This window comes from Dipteris shenzhenensis, chromosome 12 (genome assembly GCF_047967505.1).
Source record: "Dipteris shenzhenensis isolate YYH24624 ecotype China chromosome 12, Dip_SZ_1.0, whole genome shotgun sequence".
Classification (NCBI taxonomy): domain Eukaryota; kingdom Viridiplantae; phylum Streptophyta; class Polypodiopsida; order Gleicheniales; family Dipteridaceae; genus Dipteris; species Dipteris shenzhenensis.
In genome coordinates this window covers 42,373,150-42,392,522 of record NC_141607.1, presented here as the reverse complement: position 1 = coordinate 42,392,522, position 19,373 = coordinate 42,373,150, and the positions used below count along the sequence as shown (strand labels likewise).

The 19,373-nt window shown below is 43.8% G+C and overlaps 1 protein-coding gene across 1 annotated transcript in view; it reads left to right on the top strand.

The window, feature by feature from the left end:
* EIN2 (NRAMP metal ion transporter family protein) overlaps positions 1–19,373 on the top strand; it is a 94,999-nt gene that overhangs the window by 60,822 nt on the left and 14,804 nt on the right. Inside the window, exon 5 of the mRNA XM_087383239.1 lies at positions 11,719–11,901. Within this exon, the coding sequence (XP_087239365.1) occupies positions 11,719–11,901 (183 nt within the window). The remainder of the gene's footprint in view (positions 1–11,718; positions 11,902–19,373) is intronic.

Sequence of the window (19,373 nt, the reverse complement as noted above, 5' to 3'; positions counted from 1 at the left end):
AGCCTATTCTAACTAGTGAGTGCGGAGGGGTATTTTGGGTAGAATGCTGTGTGAAAAGAGAGAAAGAAAGAAAGAAAGATGTATTACTGTCTTCAGAAGGCCTCGCGGGCCTATGAGACAAAGTACAATGCAAGGGTAACTCATACAAGCCACTGTGGGCTGAAGCAAACAGATGCCAGTCGGGTTTGTGAAATACTCGATCAGATCTAGCCTGAACAATCCTGCCCTGGATTCCAACTTGGAGCTGCCTGCCCTGATCTGTTGCAGATTTTGGCGCCCTGTTTGTGCATTCCCCGCCTTGCCTTTTCATGGTCCATCTGCTGCTCCTTGCCACGTAGACCTTGCTGTACTGATGCCCTGTTCCATCCAGAATCTGCCATGTGTGATCGCGACTGTATCAGAAGCTGTCCCAGGTGCTGCTAGTTCTGCTCCAGACAGTGCCAACTTGTCCTATTTAAGTAAGCCTCCCCCCTACTGTGCTTTGACCCCTTGTCCTTATCATTTGGGGGCTCACATGGGGGTCAATGACACTCCCAACACTGAATCCATCCCTGAAAAGACAGTGGCGATGGTGTCGAATCTCAAAGTACTCAAGGCATTTGAAAGCAAAGTGCTCTTTTGACTCAACCTTCTGTGGATCACGTGCAAATGTGGGCCCCTATAGGTTGCCTTTGCCCTCATCCTGTCCAGTCTCGATGCCTAGTCGGTGTGAGGAAACACAGAACTCCCCGATTTTAATCCTTAAAGTGATAGGGAGGTGGATCTGTGTGTAGCCTGGCGGCTTGATGAAGCCCTTCTCTGGTATCTGTAAGCAGTGACCTCTGTAGAAACTAAGTTTTACTCACTAGGTCTTGAAGATGTGTAGCTGTATGAGATCCTACTGGATAATTTGGTTAGCCTCATGGTAAGTGAGTGGAACAAAGGGGCCTCAAGGCTATACGAAAAGGTGGGCAATCTGTCCATATGGAGTCTGAAGCTTTGAATGTATCGGCATATCAACACTTTTGATCACGCTCAATTGCTAATGTCATGGATGCAGTAAGGCTAGCCATGGTAGTCTGCGTTGGCCTGAGGTCAAGGAACCATAATCTCTGACTTGGTGAAGGTATGTGATCACTTGCATCAAGCTGTAGTGGGGGTGCCTCAAACTCAGTCAATGGAGGCGAAGGAAGCAAGAGAGAGCTGAGTATAGATTAAGGAGTCCCATCAAACGATCCATTGCACAGAGGGGAGGGTACTTATATGGTACTTCCTTGTCCCCTTTGGACCTCTCTACCTTGCAAACACCCCCGAGTCCTAATAATCCTGAAATCAAAACTGTCCATAATGCCCCCATATAGGGTGCCCCATGAACTGATGATGACATAAGTGTTGCTTTGCTTGCTACGTATGTCTCTCTTTTGTTTTTCAAAATTCTTTTTGTTACCTCAATTTTCTTCTCTTTCGTTTTCTGTTTTATTTTCTTTGTAGAAATTTGGGCTTTAGAACAACAAAAAATCTAAATTTGTATGATTGGATATATTCTAGTCTTACAAAGGTATATAAAACTTTTGGTCTTCATTACAACCATCCCTGCTCATTATGATTTTGTCCTCAAAATTATAAGTGATGGTTACCCTCCAAAACTCATTGTTGTAAAATTAACATACTGCAACATGCATGCCACTTGGGTCAAAAGGAAAAGTAGGATGGTTCTGTGCCCTATATGTTTTGGCACCTCTTGGGTCGTGCAAGTATTGATCCCACCTAGCATGCTCATCATCAAGAAGCTCTAGAATCACATAGCCATTGCGTGTCTCCATGGAGTCTACTTCGCGCACATCTTCATGCCTTGCTGTCCTCTTTTGCCTATGTTGGGAAAATTCTTTGCTTTTCCACGTATCCATCGCATCTCTGGCTATGTTGTCTTGCCCAAGGGCAATAAACCAAATCATCTTTGTTATAGATGCTATATTTAGGCTCAAATAGTTCTAGAACATCTTGTGCTTCCTCTACATTCTAGGGAGGATTTGTGAGCTGACAAATACTCGATGAATCCAAGTGAAAATTATCAAATAATGAGAAGAGTTCTAGAGTAGATGGAAGCTTATACAAGCAATTGGTTGGAAGCCTTAGATATTTGATGACAATTAGAGTGGATAGAGCTTTCTTTGTTAGTTCAGTATGTCAATATAGGGCAAAACTTAAAGAATGCGATTGGAAAGCTTTTGAGAAGATTCGTAGATTGTGAAGGAAACACTAACTCATGGAATTGAGTATAACAAAAGCATTGATCTTAAACTGCAAGGTAAGAGTGATCGTGATGGCTAGGATATCCAAAGTATATTAGATTATTTTTGGATATTGCTTCACTATTGTAGGATCGATGAAATGAAAAGAGAGAGTGCAGGTTGCAAAGAGTCGATAGAGTTTGCCGTCACGTCAACTAGGATAATAGAAAAAGAGAGTACAAGGTACTTGTACCTAGACCTAGGACTAAGTGTCCTTGGTGTCACATAGGACTAAGTGTCCTATGTAGCCTAAAAGACACTAATACTATAAGTGCCTATATTTATGCCTACAAGGCACATACCATGGCCTATAGGGCATCACTAGAACCACCAGGAGATGGCCTACAAACCCCCCTCCATGGGATGGGCTGAAGTATTTTGGAAACATCTCAGAATACCTGGTATTTTCTAATCATGGTGGCACATGTTCATCCAAAAGGATATAGCCACCTATGAATGTACAAGGGATGTCAGATCATGTAACAAGGGGAACCAAGTGTAAAGCCTGTTGGAAGACTTCGAACTTGGGACGAGGAAGTGCCTTTGTAAACATATCTGCTATGTTGTCCTCTGTGGGAAGATAGGACAACTCTATGTCTCCTGCTGACAACCGCTCCCGAACATAATGATAGTGAACTTCGATATGCTTGGTACGCGCATGAAACACTGGGTTACATGCAATGGCCAAAGCACTCTGGCTGTCAGTGTAGACCATAGTGGAGGATGTCTGGCGAATACCAAGATCTGTAAGTAACTGTGGAAGCCAAACACACTCTACTGTAGTGGTGAAAGCTGCCCTGTACTCAGCCTCACAGCTAGATGTGGCAACTGTTGGTTGTTTCTTGCTAAGCCAAGAGATACATGAATTGCCAAGCAAAAAACAATTGCTGGTATGTGACACTCTGGTGTCATAACATCCTGCCCAGTCACTATCTGTGTAAGCATGCATGGTAAGTGAACCCTGATCACCATAGAAGAGGGCTAAATCATGAGTGCCTCTGAGATATCTGAAGACTCTCTTCACTGCTTGCCAACACTGTGAAATGGGCATGTGCATGAATCTGCTGAGCTGAGATACTGCATACTGTAAGTCAGGTCTGGTGTGACATAAATAAATAAGGCATCCAACAGCCTGCTGATAAAGAGTGATATCACATGGTGGGCTCCCATCATGAGCTGAGAATTTGAAGCCAGGGTCCACTGGAGTAGAGATTGGCTTGCACTCCTCGAACTGAAAACGATCGAGGAGCTGTCCAATATACTTGGACTGAGACATCATGATACCCCCCTCAACATGAGCAAACTGAATGCCCAAATAATAATGGAGCTGTCCCATGTCTGACATGTTAAAAATCTGCTGCAAATCAGCCTTGAAAGCTGCAATTTGCTGAGTATCCGGGCCCGTGATGAGCATATCATCCACATATAAAATCAGCACTAAAAAATCAGATCCACTCCCACGGACATAAAGAGTGGGTTCTGTGGGACTATTCTGAAAACCAAGGGATAGTAAGTGTGCATGAATTTTGGCATACCATGCCCTGGGTGCCTGCTTCAAACCATAAAGGGCTTTTCTAAGCTTGCATACCTTATTTTCAGAATTAATAACCTCAAAGCCAGGAGGTTGTGTGACATATACTTCTTCCTGCAGATCCCTATGAAGAAAAGCAGTCTTGATGTCAAGTTGGTGCACTTGCCAATGATGATGGGCTGTAATGGCAATGACACATCTAATGGTAGTAATCCTCGATGTGGGAGCAAATGTCTTCTCAAAGTCAATGCCTTGTTGTTGGGCATACCCTTTTGCAACAAGACGGGCTTTGTATCGATCTATGCTGCCATCAGATTTCCTTTTGAATTTGTAGACCCACCGGGTTCCAATGGCATGCTTGCCGGGAGGGAGATCTACTAATTCCCATGTGTCATTTTTAGCAATGGAATGTAGCTCAGCTCTCATTGCATCCATCCACTCTTTGCTGTCAAAAGCATCTTTATGGCACAGAGGCTCTTTATTGCAAGTTGTAGCAAGGAGTGCAAACTCAAGAAAGTGACCATGCATCTGTCTATTCCCTGATCTTGTCCGGGCAGCCAAAGGCTGATCTTGTTTGCTGTCCCTCAATGCATCAAGAAGCCATCTGGGAACTTGCCTTTGCTGTCTATTGACTGCATCATGATTAGTGGGATCATTTTGTGCTAGAAGAGAAACCTGCAAATCAGCATGGGGTAGTGGCTGATTATTGCTGGGTGGAGGGCCTGCAGGAGGCTCATGTTGCTGGTCAAAGTCCTCTTCTGAGGATGGCAGAGGTAACCAAGATTCAAAGGCATCAAACATGTCAACATCTGGCTTAGCTTTGCAGTCCACAAGAGGAGAAGCTGAATGTTCAGCAAAGATTACATCTCTACTGACAATGATTTTTCCAGTATTTGGTTGATATAACCGATATTCTCTGTTCTCCTGACTGTAACCAATAAATATGCATTTAATTGCCTTGTCATCAAGCTAATGTCTCAGCCTGAGATGGTACATGAACATATGCAAGAGACCCAAAAACTCTCATGTGTGAAAGTGAAGGCTTCTTGCCTTTCCATGCTTCATAAGGTGTAACAGTCTTCAATGCCCGTGTAGGTGATCTATTCAGCACATAGTTGGCACACATCACTGCATTAAGCCAAAATTTATTGGGCAAAGACTTGGCCTTAAGCATGCATCTGGCCATCTCCATTGTGGACCTGTTTTTCCTTACAGAAACAGGATTCTGCTGAGGAGTGTAAGGAGTAGTGCATGAGTGAATCATGCCCCGTGAAGACAGAAATGCATCAAACTCCTTTTACATATACTCTCCCCCCCTATCTGTGTTGAGGGTGACAAGCTTGCATCCTGATTCATTCTCAACCATATTCAGCCACCTCTGAAAGCATGAGAAAACTTCAGATTTGGCTTTTAAAGAATATACCCAGCAATATCTTGTGAAATCATCAATGAGAGTCATGAAATATTTGTACCCTCCAATGGCATTTGTCCTGATTGGGCCACAGACATCACTGTGCACTAGCTGCAATTTCCTTTGTGAGAGTTTTGGACAATTCTTTTAAAAAGGAAACCGATGCATCTTACCCAAAAGACAACCCTCACACATATGTTTGGAAACTGTGTGAGTTTGAGGTACATCATTTGCCATCTGCTGTGAATGTAGCTTTGCAAGAGCTCTATAATTGAGATGACCCATTCTCTCATGCCAAAGATGAGTTTCAGCAAGCTGTGAATCTGAAATAGCAAATGCTTCAATAGAAAGTGCAGCTGAGTGATGATCAAGGTGATAAAGCCCCTTTTGCAAAGTGCCAGTGAGAACTATGGCATTGTCATCACGAAGATCATAAACTAGGCATCTGTAGCCATCAAAAATTACTCTGAAACCTGAAGTGGCAATTGCTGAAATTGAAATCAAGTTGACTTCAATTCCAGGCACAAAAAGAACATTTGTCAAAGTGACAGGATGGCGTGCAATGGATGTGAGCTGCACATCTCCAATGCCTTTTACAGCAAAGGAAGCATTATTAGCACATGTGACAGTCCCCTCGAGGTGCATCAGCTAAAGAATGAAACAACTGTCTGCAAGATGTGATGTGCTTGGAAGCACCACTATCAAAATACCAAGACTGAGCATCGTTAGCAGTAAAGAGTGCATCAGCTTTGGAGGGCTCAAATGAGCAATGGACAGCCCATGCCCAATCATCCTGAAGAGCATGTGCATGTGAAGCATCTGTTGGTTCATGGGATTCAATAGCATGTGAGGCATTAACTGTCAATCCTGCTTTCTTTTTCTCCAAAGCAATGCGCTTCGAGCATTCTGAAATGTCATGTCTAGGCTTGCGACAATAGTTGCATCTTTTCTTCTTTGACTTATCTGCTGTATTTTTAGATGCATGGGAGGAATTGCAGCTACTATGCGCAGATTTTGGCTTGCCCATAGGCTTGGAAGCCTTGCCTCTTCCTGTCTGTTGTGAAGCAAATGCATGATCAGGAATAATGGCTTGTCTATTAGCTCGACTTTGCTCTTCCTGCAAAAGCAAAGTAACTAGCTGATCAAAAGAATAGTGGTCTGGATTACCCATGGCCACTAATCGAAGGGTTGTAGCAAATCCTTGATATGTATCTGGCAGTCCATTCAGTGTGGTATCGACAAGTTGTGAATTTGGCACCACCTCATCAATGTTGGCAAGTTGTTCCATGAGGTCCTTGACCTTTGTTAGGTATGCATCCATAGAGTCACCTTCATTCATACTGACTTCTTGTAATTGCCTTCTCAAATATGCAACACGTGCCTCATTGCGAATCTGATAAAGAGAAGCCAATTTGTCCCAAGCATCCTTTGCTGTCCTGCAAGACCGGATGTGTGGAATAATGATTCTCTTGCATGATAAAGCAATACATGAATGTGCATCTGCATCTCTTGCATCCCATCTTGATTGTTCCTGAGTTGGAAGAGCAGCAGCAGGAGTGCTAGAAGAGGAGGCATTAGGAGGAGTACCCCCTGTAGAGGGACCAGTAGTGGAGGCAACCACTGTAGCATTGGCTAGCCTCAGATCAACCCCAGAAACAATATTCCACAAATGCTTTGCAACAAGAATATGTTTCATGAGATAAGACCACATCGGATAGTTGGTGCCATCCAACTTATCATCTTCACGAAGAACGCCAAATAGATCTTGATTGTTCCCAGCCATAGCAAATGTGATACCTTGAAAGAGACCTGAAAACCCAAAAGCCTCAAGGCTATCACTGCAAAGAGCTGGCTGTCCAAAAATGACGGCAAATATTTGCAAATTTCCAACCCAAAACAAAGGGCAAATGCAGATCTGACCCAAATGTGACTGTGGCAGGCAATGTTCACTGCAAAAACAGCAAATCTGGCAAAAGCCCCAAATTTAATGAGGGCAAATAGGCCAAAAAGAGGGCAAATGCAGAAAAGCCCCAAATTTTGCTGAAATTTTTGCAAATGTGACCCAATGTATGCGAATCTGACTCAATGTCATGCAAATGTGACTCAATGTCCTGCAGAAAAAACTCAATGTCGGAAAATCTGACTCAATGTCCTACAAATGTGACTCAATGTTCTCCAATCTGACCCAATGTAGTGCAATCAAACGAGAAATTGCAGACCAAATCCCAAAAAATAGCCTCAAGGCTTGCAACTGCAAAATTAGGACTTGTTGTCCACAAATTGTCTGCAAAAGTGCATGTGTCCCAAAGTATGGACCTCAAAATGTAGGCTTTCCAAGCTGTTGAAATGGCTTGAGAAGATTTCAAACAGTAGAAGGAAGATAAGGAGAGCAAAAGCCCTCAAAAGCCCCAAATTTTGAGAATACTCTGCAAATGCTTTCATACGTGCAAAGGCTGTACCAAATCTCGGAGCAAGTACATAGCATATAATTGTACGGATGCAGAGTACGTTGACTGTATGGAACGTACGGCGAAGGTACGGAATCCAATGTACGGTTGTATGGATGCAGGGTGTACAGTTGTACGGAGACATGTACTATGTTGTACGGTGTACGGGAGATGTACGACAGCGGTACGGATAGAGGTACGTGAATCCAATGTACGGTGCAGGTACAAAGTACGGAGACTGTACGAACGAGTTACAAGACCTTCTGTACGCCTGTACGGAAGATGTACGACGATGCATGTATGGAGCCGTACGGTGTCTCAAGTACGTAGTGCAGGTACGGAACATGTACTGTGTATAGAACCCAACGTACGGTGGAACAGATACGTACGGAAGTAAGCTGTGAGTACGGTCGTCCGTATTGTACGACTGTATGGATGGAGGAGCGTTGGTACAAATCCGATGAGCAAGAGACGAGTCTACCTCAGCTCTGATACCATTGTAGGATCGATGAAATGAAAAGAGAGAGTGCAGGTTGCAAAGAGTCGATAGAGTCTGCCGTCATGTCGACTAGGATAATAGAAAAAGAGAGTACAAGGTACTTGTACCTAGACCTAGGACTAAGTGTCCTAGGTGTCACATAGGACTAAGTGTCCTATGTGGCCTAAAAGGCACTAACACTATAAGTGCCTATATTTATGCCTACAAGGCACATACCATGGCCTATAGGGCATCACTAGAACCACCAGGAGATGGCCTTCAACCATTGGATCTAGATTAATATCTTGGGGGAGTAAGAAGCATTATCCATGCAACTTATATATCGAGAAGTGAAACTCATGAAGCTATCTTGTCAAGAAGAATCTTGAAAGAGATACTAAGCACATTGAAGTTCGACATCACATTGTACATGAGCAACTTTTTAGCAATGAAATAGTTTTAGTCGATTGTCTAATAAAGGCTTGGGTAGAAGGTATCCTAACCAAACCTCTTGCGAGGACCGACGACGAAGAAGATTGCCTAACCTTGCTGTAATCAAGAGTGCATGTCGTTTAGGTGAACTTAAACATCATATAGCTTTTGGAGTTGAAGATCCAAATGCGAGTCAAGTAGGAAATAAGTCACAATTGCCCAAGAAGACTAAGCTTGTTAGCTTGCCATGAACAAATTACACGAGTCTCTAATGAAAGCTCGAAGCTAATAAAGCAAACATATGAATTAAAGCTAAGAGAAGTTAATTAAAGATTATGCTTATTCGAAGTTTAACTAGGGATAGTCAAAATGATCTTACCTTGGATTCAACTAAAGGATTGGGTTTAGATTAGGAGTACTTAATCCTTTTAAAGTTGGCATGATCACCTCTTTACAATAGTGAGGAATTACCGAGACGTTTAACTACCATTGGCTTCCTAGACTCTTAATTTCATCTAGAAAACTTTGTTTTCACACAAATCTTTAGTTGCGCGTGGATCTTAATGTTTCACTTATTGTGCATGTGTGTTTGCGAAGGTATTATCCTAAGTGACTAAGGAAACTGTCGAAGGCCAATCAATTGTAGATATCACTTCCATACTCATTGGAGAAGGGGAGCAATCTCATATGGTCTCATCAATTCTTGAACATTGTGTAACATAGTGACGATTAGTCCCAAGGGCTGCTGAAGATAATGAAAACTAACTACTAGACACCGAAACCGTGTGGATGTGTGAAGCCTCTCAATGTTGTTCTGCATCTTGATCTATGTTTAAGTGGAGGGTGATTCGGTATTAGATTGAAAACTCTAGAAATAGTTGAATGGTGTAAATGAGATGCACTATATGCGGCGCTAACCCCCATATGGTTTGTGCTGTGCCACCACCATAGTAAAGAGGGTGTACCAGGGCATGGTCTCTTGTGGTACAACGCACTGTGATACTTCCTAGCATCTCTTTAGGATTTGTAAAGAAAAAGCATGTACTTTCAAGAGTCTTGTGCAAAACCTGTTCTTGTACTAACAGACTCTCTCTCCAGCTCATTGTCTAAAGGTGTCCAGTTCCATGAGCATGTCTCACTGAAAATGGTGGGGTAGGAAGCTGCCCATCCACGGGCTTTCCATTTAAAGCCTTTCCTGGCCTTCAGGAGTCGACAATTCTGGAGAGAAGAAGAAGAAGAAGAAGAATATATTATCGTCCTCTGAAGACCAAAACCGGCCTATGGGACCTGAGCAATACAATATCACAAGTACATGAAAGCTCCTCCCGAAAGATGGGAGGGTGGAAAGAGAAACCACCTTCTAGGATTCAGGTGGATTCCTATGCTTGAAGAGCTTATACACAAATGTTCCTAAAGCTGAAGGTGACCCTTTATGCAGCAAATCAGCCAGTTTGTTATGTCCCTCAAGGAGGTGATTGAACTCTTCCCTAATGTGTGCATAGTGAGGGCATATCATTACCATGTGTTCTTCTGTTTCAACCATACCTTGATCACATAGTTGGCATATTCTACTCTCCCTTGGCATCTTTTTCCATCCCCCTGTTTCTATTTGCAGCTGGTGTGATCGGGTGCGAAGTGAGGCTAAAGCCCTCCGTTTATGCACTGCTATAGGTGTACATATGTACTTCTGCGTTGTTGTCTCCCTTCCTGTATAAATTGACCAATATTCGGGGTTGATATATGTGCGATAGTACTCAAATTTGTCTTTGTTTTCTGCTGTTTGCCATTTCCTGTGTAGTGCATTCAGCAGGTCATAATGAAAAGCCTCTTCATCAATCTCCTCTGAAGAGTAGTTTAAATACTCTTCTACTTCCCACTTCTTGAACCATTTTTTTAGGTCCTGTGCCCATCCGGATGTCAAAATCTTGCCCTTGTTTGTCTTTTGAAGCTTCTGACTTTCATTCCATGCTCTCTTTGGTAGCCTTTCATTATCCATGCACTTGACCTTTGTGATGTATCTGAGTACTCTCTTCAGAGCATGTAGCTCTATGGGTATACATCCTGTCTCTAGGAGTAACAAAGAGTATGGTGTAGTAGCCTTGATGCCCAGGTGCCTCCTAATGAAAGACTTTTGCATTTTCTCTATCTCATTCCACGTTGATGGAGATATACTCCCACCCCATACCTCTACTCCGTAGAGTACTGTCTGTATCACATATGCCCCAAAGATCATATTTCGTACTTGCCACCTTCTCGTATTGCTATTGTTGCACTCATTTTCAAATTGGAAGTATTTTGCCCATCCTGCATCAAGTCTCCGTTGCACACAGCTGTTCCATCTATTATTGGCAGGGATTTCAGTACCCAAGTATTTGAATGAGTGCACTGTCTCAATGGGTTGTCCTTTATATAAGATTTGGAGGGGGCTGCTTGGCTGTATAGTCTTGACTCCATTTGAGGAGAAGCAAGGAGCTAGCATAGGTGAAGAGAGGATGCAGTGGCATCCAGATTCAGCCATCCATCACTCAAGTGGACAAGCTGATGAAATAGCAGCATGTGTGCTGATCACATGGTTGTTTTACAGCCGTACGTGATGATGCAGACTGCAGATGCTCGAATGGCACCATGACAGATGATGTGGCACTGTTGCAGATGCGAACATGACCTTTTAACACTAAGCAATATTGATGTAGCGTCTGTACAGCTAAAGGATGATGTGGACTTGTGGCAGTGGTGTGGCAGTCAACTGATGTGACAGATTGCATATGTGGGAGTTGGGCTGGCTCCTCTACAAATATGCACAGTATGGAGCTGGTTTTGTCTTGTCCGTTTTTTCCTTTTGGGGTTGGGAAGAAATCATATCGAGAGGTTCATGTAATGCTGTTCCTTCGTATTCTTGCTAGTCATTCAGTGTATCAATATCATATATCACTCTGTCTAATGTCAATCTATCCCAATGCTCATCTTTTCACACGTTTGCAACCCTTCCCCACCACTCTTTAATAAGGACCTAGTACAAGTTAGTATCATGCATTTCAGAGTGGTGTGTACTGTTTGTGCATCTAACAAATCTCTGAGAAGGGACCGCTACACATGTTCTAAAGTTGCTTCTGCTTCTGAATGATTTTTCTTGTTTCTCATTTTTGCAGGAGGAAAAGGATGAGAATAGGTTGTCTCAGGACTTTCTCCATCACAATGTCGTTGATATAGCTACAGGTTTTAGTGTGGCACTTCTAATCAATATAGCTGTGCTAAGCTCTGCAGCTGCTTCTTTTCACAACTCTGGTCATGTTGTTATCACTCTTCAAGATGCCCAGGCCCTCATGGAACAGGTTTGTTTTACAGTTCTGGCTGTTTTTTGTTGAATTAACAAGAGCAAAAAGGGTTGAATTGTGGTAGACGTATCCATATTAGAAGTAAGACTTTAGGATGTGTGATGAGTAGTCAATGACAGTGAAGGCACTGTGCGTGTTTTCGAGTCCTAGAATAAATATACAATTCTGCCTACATGTACAAGTATGCTAACATCTGTGCATGTGTGTGTGATATACAACCTTGTGGTTGATTGTGGCAAGGTCAAGATCTTGTGATTTTGTAGGAATATATGTTTATGTATTTGTGTGCTCGGGTGTATGCGCGGAAAGATCCCTTAAAAACTGACTGGTAAGGAAAACTCACATGTACATGAAAGGTGGACTTGGAGAACATCGAGAGCTTCTCTTACAATGTGAAGGGAATAAGAATGCCTCCAATAGCCTAAGGTGGCGGCACAAAATATCTCTCTAAGGTTGCAATATTGGCTTGAAATATTTTGGACAATAACCGCTCAATATATCTCGTTAGAGTGTGAAGGCTGGTGTTTTTCAATCAATGAGGAGTTAGTGCCTTGGCTTGAAGCCTAAAGGATAGTGATACATGGTCTAAGGAATAGTATGGCATCCTTTGCTCCTTTGTTGTGGACGTATTGGTCACCAAGGTTTAGAATGAGAATGTTAGAAACATGGTGAAGGGAGATAGAGAGAGAGAGTTAGGATGTGAGAAAATAATGCTCAAATGAAGACATGAAGAAAGGCGTTCATTCATTCATCAAGCATGACAAGACAAGTGAAGTACAAGCCTTATATAGGCTACTCACTCACACACTAGCACCTAGTGCATATGGGATAAGTTCCATGATGACAGGTGGCACTCACACATGACTCACACACAGACTAGTACTAGATCATCTACTACTACACACCAACACTTCACACCAACACACTCTTTGGCTATGATATCTCCAACACCTACCTTTAGAGCAAAGAGTGTGAGACCCAACTTGCAAGAGTAGCACGATCCCCCCCCCACCGCAATACTGTAAAGAGCAAGTCCAACTATCCAACACCTTCCGTGTGATAGTGATTTCTCAGTTAGCTTGCGACCGGCAAGGGCAAACCATCACTCGTCGGCCGCCCTTACTTTGAACTGGGTGGTCAACACCATCAACCAAAGTAAAAGACAATACATTCATTTTTGGGGGACAACCTAGGGCAGAGTACCTCTTATTGACTCCAAGTATGGCGGCTGGTCTAGAACTCCCAAAATGCAATAGTAGACTCCACGTGTGCAAGTGGGCAGATATAGGTGGCTGTAGGTGCTCCAGATGTAAACCCTAATCAAAACACAGCAAGAATAGTCTCCGAAATGCAGAAGTGAACCAGAAATGGAACTCTTGTGGTTGTAGTAACTGCTTGAAGTGCTGCAGCAGGTCCAAAATCTGCAAAGCGGCTCACTAGGGCACCCCTAAGTGCAAAGGCTGGTCACCAATGTGCAGGGCGGCTCCCTAGAACAGCTCCAAAATGTGTAGCAGGACACTAGTCTGAAATTGCCTGTAGTAGATGTGCTGGAAGCCAAGAGACTGCTCAAAAAGGTCCTCAAATGCAGAGAGTGTTGTCAGGTGGTCGACTACACAGCAGCAGCAATAAAAGCCCATTCTTGGCGTTGGAAACCTCCGAAAATGCTCTGTTGAAGGTGGCTATGCAGCAGCAGCTCAGAAGCCCTGATTTGGGCGATGGAGAAGCTCCAAAATGTCCTTGGGGAGCCACACGTGCAGGCGCCTCTTGCAAGAAGTGCCGACCAGCAAGCAAAGAGGGAGTCAAAGGCCTAGCTACAGCTCCAAGAGGGCTTGAATGAAGGTGGCTGGCTGCAAGGACAGAAAACGGAGGTGGAGTAGCTATGGAGGAGGTAAAACAGGGCGAAAATGGAGTAGGGCTGAGGCGGCTGCAGGCTGCAGGAGGAAGGGCTGAAGCAAAATTAGGGTTAGGGCAAGGGTGACGAATTAAGGTTAAGGAAAGGGTGACGTGGCAGCTATGGAAGTGGCTCTGATACCATGTTAGAAACATGGTGAAGGGAGATAGAGAGAGAGAGTTAGGGTGTGAGAAAATAATGCTCAAATGAAGACATGAAGAAAGGCTTTCATTCATTCATCAAGTATGACAAGACAAATGAAGTACAAGCCTTATATAGGCTACTCACTCACACACTAGCACCTATTGCATATGGGATAAGTTCCATGATGACACATGGCACTCACACATGACTCACACACACAGACTAGTACTAGATCACCTACTACTACACACCGACACTTCCGACAACACACTCTTTGGCTATGATATCTCCAACAGAGAACATACTTGTTCCTGATTTAAGTTAAGTGAAATATTCAGTATTATGATCACCATAGAGACCTGCTTGGCCAATACCATGACCATCCTCTTGGTCTTGAGAGATCTTCTATGTTAGAGATTCAATAATCTCTGCTTTGCCACATGGAAAGAATGTTGGGCTGCGTGCCAATAAGTCTCACTTGGCCTTGGTCACTCTCTCAAAGGGGCCCGAGGAGATATTCTCTACCAAGAAATAGATTCCCCTCTTGACTCTTGAAGTGGATGTGCACCGCATCAAGTGTATCTACCTTTGCCGCTACATTTTTTAAATTTGAATCTTCCCTCCGTCGCATGACAGCTGCCCTCAGGATGACGACAGAGCTTGCAGCCCACTGCTCTAATCTGCCACATGTGATTTTGTCCACCATGTGTTTGAAGGGGCTGTTCGTCAGCTGCTGCTAGCTGCGTGGCTGTCTCTTTGTCTAGCTCTTGCCTATCCACTGTTTACATTGTGATTTGCCATGCTCTTCTTTTTGCAATTCTCCTTGGATTTCCCACCACCACCACACGGCAAGCTTAAGAGCTTGTCCACAGGTCGTCTTCTTTGGTACCATGTTAGGATTTGGATGATCTCTACTTTGCTATGTGGAAATACAAGTTGGCCCGCAGGCCAATAGAGGCTGCTTAGCAGTGGTCACTCGTCAAAAGGGCTTGAAGGGATATCTATGATTACCAAATTTAGGCCTTGTATGGCCTCTAATGCTATTGCACACATGTTAATCCATTGCGGCTTGTTCATTTCAATGTTACGAGAGCCCTTATCATGTGTCAAGCTTTTGTTTGTTTGTTTAAATGTTCCAACTAGTCACTATACAACCATACGTGGCATCATAAAGTTGTGCAAGGACAGAATTGCCATTGAAAGGCACATGCCACATATAGAGAAATGGAAAGGAGAGGACACACAAATGAAAAGCATCAATTGCTTCGATACGAGTTTCTGCTAAATGAATTAAAAATTGCCTTTAGCTACTATATTTATAGTGCTACTATGAACATAAAGATAGTTGGATCAAATCAAAGTGTTTTATCAACATATATTTCTCACCACAAAATAATTCAAATTCAAATCTTAGATAATGTGCTTCGACCATGACTAAGAATAAGGATTTCGTCCACATTGATGAGGTGAGATTGATGAGTACATATATTTTAATTCACAATTGAGGAGTACATGTGCTTTTATACGTGTTCTTCCATTTAATGATGTATGGACAAAGTTCTAGATATCCAATCAGATGTGTTGGTAACGGCCATATAAGAGGTGGCACCAAAGCAATAGCTTGATGTAGACCTTTTGTATTGATAACAACTGCTCGATTCCAATTACATTAACCACCATGTCTAGTTGCTTCCCCATATTTGATGCCATAACCAGGTTTGTCCCTAACTAAAGAATTCACTTCGTTTCCCCAATTGCAAAACTAATGTCGGATTGAGTCGGAGTAGATAGAGGAGGCTTCTAGTTGACCATCATTACTCATTGATGTTTGCCAATGTGGACGTGTTCTTAGGCATTGTAGCATTCTCCTCCACAGGAGTATGAGGTGGTATGTACTGCTCCATTTAAAAGGCTGAAGAATCTTACCGGCATATCGTTGCTCATTGAAGATGTAAGTGCCTTCAAGTCCCTCGTGCACCTCAAAAATAAGAGGTAAAAAATATTTCATCTTAAGCCATATCTCTATTGAGACTAAAGCCTTGTGATCTTTTCCAAAGTCCCTTGTTAAGATCATATCATCGTTCTATAAATGTGTTTTGCTTTCATTTCTTCCTTCCAAAGAGATAAAGGCTAGGTCTAAAGGAATGATGAACAGCCTAATCTATCTGCAATTTTGATGTATCTATCATTGCACATGTGTGATGGCCTAAGTGTTATGGCCTGCTTCAATTGGTGGAGTGCTGGAGTCTCCACACTTTGCCTTCTTGAGCCTTAATACTGGGAGGTTGGTTCACATACTCCTTTTCTATGTCGCATTCAAAAGATTTGGCATCACGTCTAGCTACCAAGGTGGGTGATATATGAGAAGAAGGGCACCTACACCACCTGCTCTCAGAGTGCCCTATTCTAGATGGCCAGAACCTCTGTTGTGGATGGTCTACCCCCCCTAATCGAGAAGCGCCACCTAGAATGATCTAGTCCGTATTGAAAAGATTTGGGGTAATGTTCCAAGCCCTCCCCAAACGGCCAACCACATTGGTCCTTTGCCACTTTCTAGAGTTAAGGCCTAATTGTCCCTCGAGTCTCTGTCCGCTTGCTCAGTTTCCATGCGGAGTAAGCCACTCAAGCCCAAACTGGGAAAAATTTGATAGAGCTTAGTGTGGTCTTGCTATAGGTATAGAAGACTCTAAGAGAAACCTTCTATTAGAAACTTTGAGAAATACAAATTAAGCAATCCAAAAGGCCTTTGAAATGAATGGTGTTGTCTTGCAGCCCATCTCTTAGGGTCTCAGTTCATTTCCTGGAATACCTTGGAAGCAGTGAATAGTCCGCTTGGGGGGGGGGGGGGGTAATATACAACCATTGAATACCTCGATCCCTGAAATAGTAGAAGATGCCTACATGCCAAGCCTTGCAAAATTGCTCATGACTTTGGCTCTCTTCTAGAATCCTTTGCACCTTCCAAATGGTACGTGTCATCTCAAGGATATCGAGTGGGTCCGAGTGCATCTAGCCTCCCTCGTTTCTCCATCGCTAGAGGTGAGACCCTGCTTGAAAGAGCTGTTGACAAAAGGAGGTAGTCATCTTCAAGATAACATAGTCCGAGTACATTTCGCCTCCCTTATCTCTCAATCATTGGAGCTAAGACTCCTTTGGCTTGGGTTGCATGGTTTTAAAGAACTACTGGACCGGTGATCTTTATCCTCTTCTTAATTTAGTGCATCCACCAAACTTTTTCCAAGCTTGTCCCAAATCGAGACCATGATGTGATGAAGAGAAGCGAATTAATTCTGTCGTGTGCTTCGAAGGCAAATCTCGTTTTAGCCTCTTCTCACTGCAAAATCGAGGAATTTATGGATTTAATACCTTTGTTGTACCATCTTTTTACAAGCAGAATAGTGTCTGCAAGATAGTTGTCTCTCCATCTGACTTTATCCGTACCACCATATATTTGTACTATCCTTTTGAGGACGTGTTCTTCTTTGAACTAGAATGAGGGTCTAAATTTCCTATGCCTTTTAAAAACCACTCCGAATAGATTTCACCTTTGGAGTATCTTTCATGGAGAAAATCTAATGGGGGTCATTCTCCCACCCCTTGTTATGCGGTTTGACCGTACCTATACTATATCTTGCTAGAATCTTCCAACTGTGTTCTCCTTTTCAAGAACGTTGAAGAACTAATTGAGAGCTTTGAAGAGCCACTGGAAGGTGAAAGCAAGTGTAGTTTGATATTATCAACCCCTAGGTCTCCCTTATCTTTTGGGTGCATGCACTTGCTTCTTTACCTGCTTGAACCACATTCCATGTCTCCCTAAGTTGAGGGATGTGACCCCACGGGGGATAACTTGGATCTTTTCTTTATTAATCCTCCCTCTATTCGCCATGCAGTAAGTTTTGATTGCTTCCATATAGGCCTATATGCTATCATACGCTCCATTGTATCTGATGAAGATGCGCCTCTCACTCTTTGCCTCAAGCTTTGTCATGCACTCATTTCAAACATGTGCAAATAATTAATACCAAAGACCTGAAATGCTTGATGGGAGGCTTTTACCTAAGTAGACTTTATTTGATCTTTCCGTCATTGCAGTGTGTTTTGCGTGTGTCCAAAAGACTTTGAAGAGATCTTTGATTTAGCATCGATCTTGCCGTCTCGTCATCTCAAATGGCAAGCTAGGGAGTGGAGGGGAGGTAAAGAGGGAGTAGGGAGTGGAGGAGAGGTAGAGGGGCAGAGAGGCGGTTGGACGGGTCTCACTAGGGGAGGGGGGGTTGTTGCCAGGAAGGCCGAGTAGGGGAGGGGAGCCAGGGAGATAGGGGAGGGGAGAGGTGAAGCCCGGGGGGGGGGGGGGGAGAGAGAGAGAGAAGAAAGAAAGAAAGAAATTTTATTAGAGTCTTTGGAAGACCGATGGGTCTATGATACTGAAAGAAAACCTGATACAAATCACAGTAAGGGTGGAGCTACTGAAACGAGCATCATCACCCATGCTGAATCCTAAGTCTGATCATACATAATCAAATACATCTGGATGTAACAATGAAAAGAAAAGGACTGGAGCGGAGCGGAATCCTCCGTATGTCATGTTGCCCTAGCCAGTGCATAGCTGGTGATGAGACGTTGGTGCCCGTCAAGGGGTGTTGTGTGTCTCGGTCTCTTGGACGAGGCTTGACGCAAGACCAGAGCCACCGTGACTCTCGTGGGACGTATCCCGGGTCTAAACAATGACGGGAGGTCCCCCATAGTGATCCGTGTGTCCCCTCGATGTCTCATGAGTCATGTTGCGATCGTCGGGTCGGGGTCTCTGTCATGTCTGCGGCTAGAGATTGGACGATCAATGTCACTCGATGGGAAGAACTCTGTGATCCTGCTCTGAGAGGTGTCTGATGATGCGGCCAAGCCCCGTCGCCTAAGTAAGTGCTCTCTGTGATGGACCCCCTCGTGAATGAAGGCTGCGAGGCATCTCTGATCTGGGTAGGCGAGGAATCTGGAAAGGAGCCCGGAGTTGTCTTTGAAGAGGCAGTGGTAGCGACCGCGGATCTCGTAGTACACTGGGCACCTGAAAATAGAATGCTCCTCCGACTCGACCTTCTGACAATCGCACAATATGCATACGCGATGCTCCCTAGGAATCCCCTCTGCTCTGGATCATCCGTGAGAGCATGAGGATCTGCAGGCACTCCACCTGCGTCCACTCTATCTCTGACATGTTAGGCCCCCAAGAAGGGCTGCCATACATACGGGTTGGTCGGACCAAGGAGTCGAAGAGAAGAGCCTTGGTCCGAGGGTCCTGGAAGTGGGAGTGGAAGCATTGTCTCTCTAGCCGAGCCAGTGAGGTGTATCCCCTGCTCAGTCTGGCCTGCATTGCTGGTCTCATCGTGAAGATCGGGCTGGAGAAGATGACCCCCAAGTAAGTGTATGAGGATACGATCTCAAT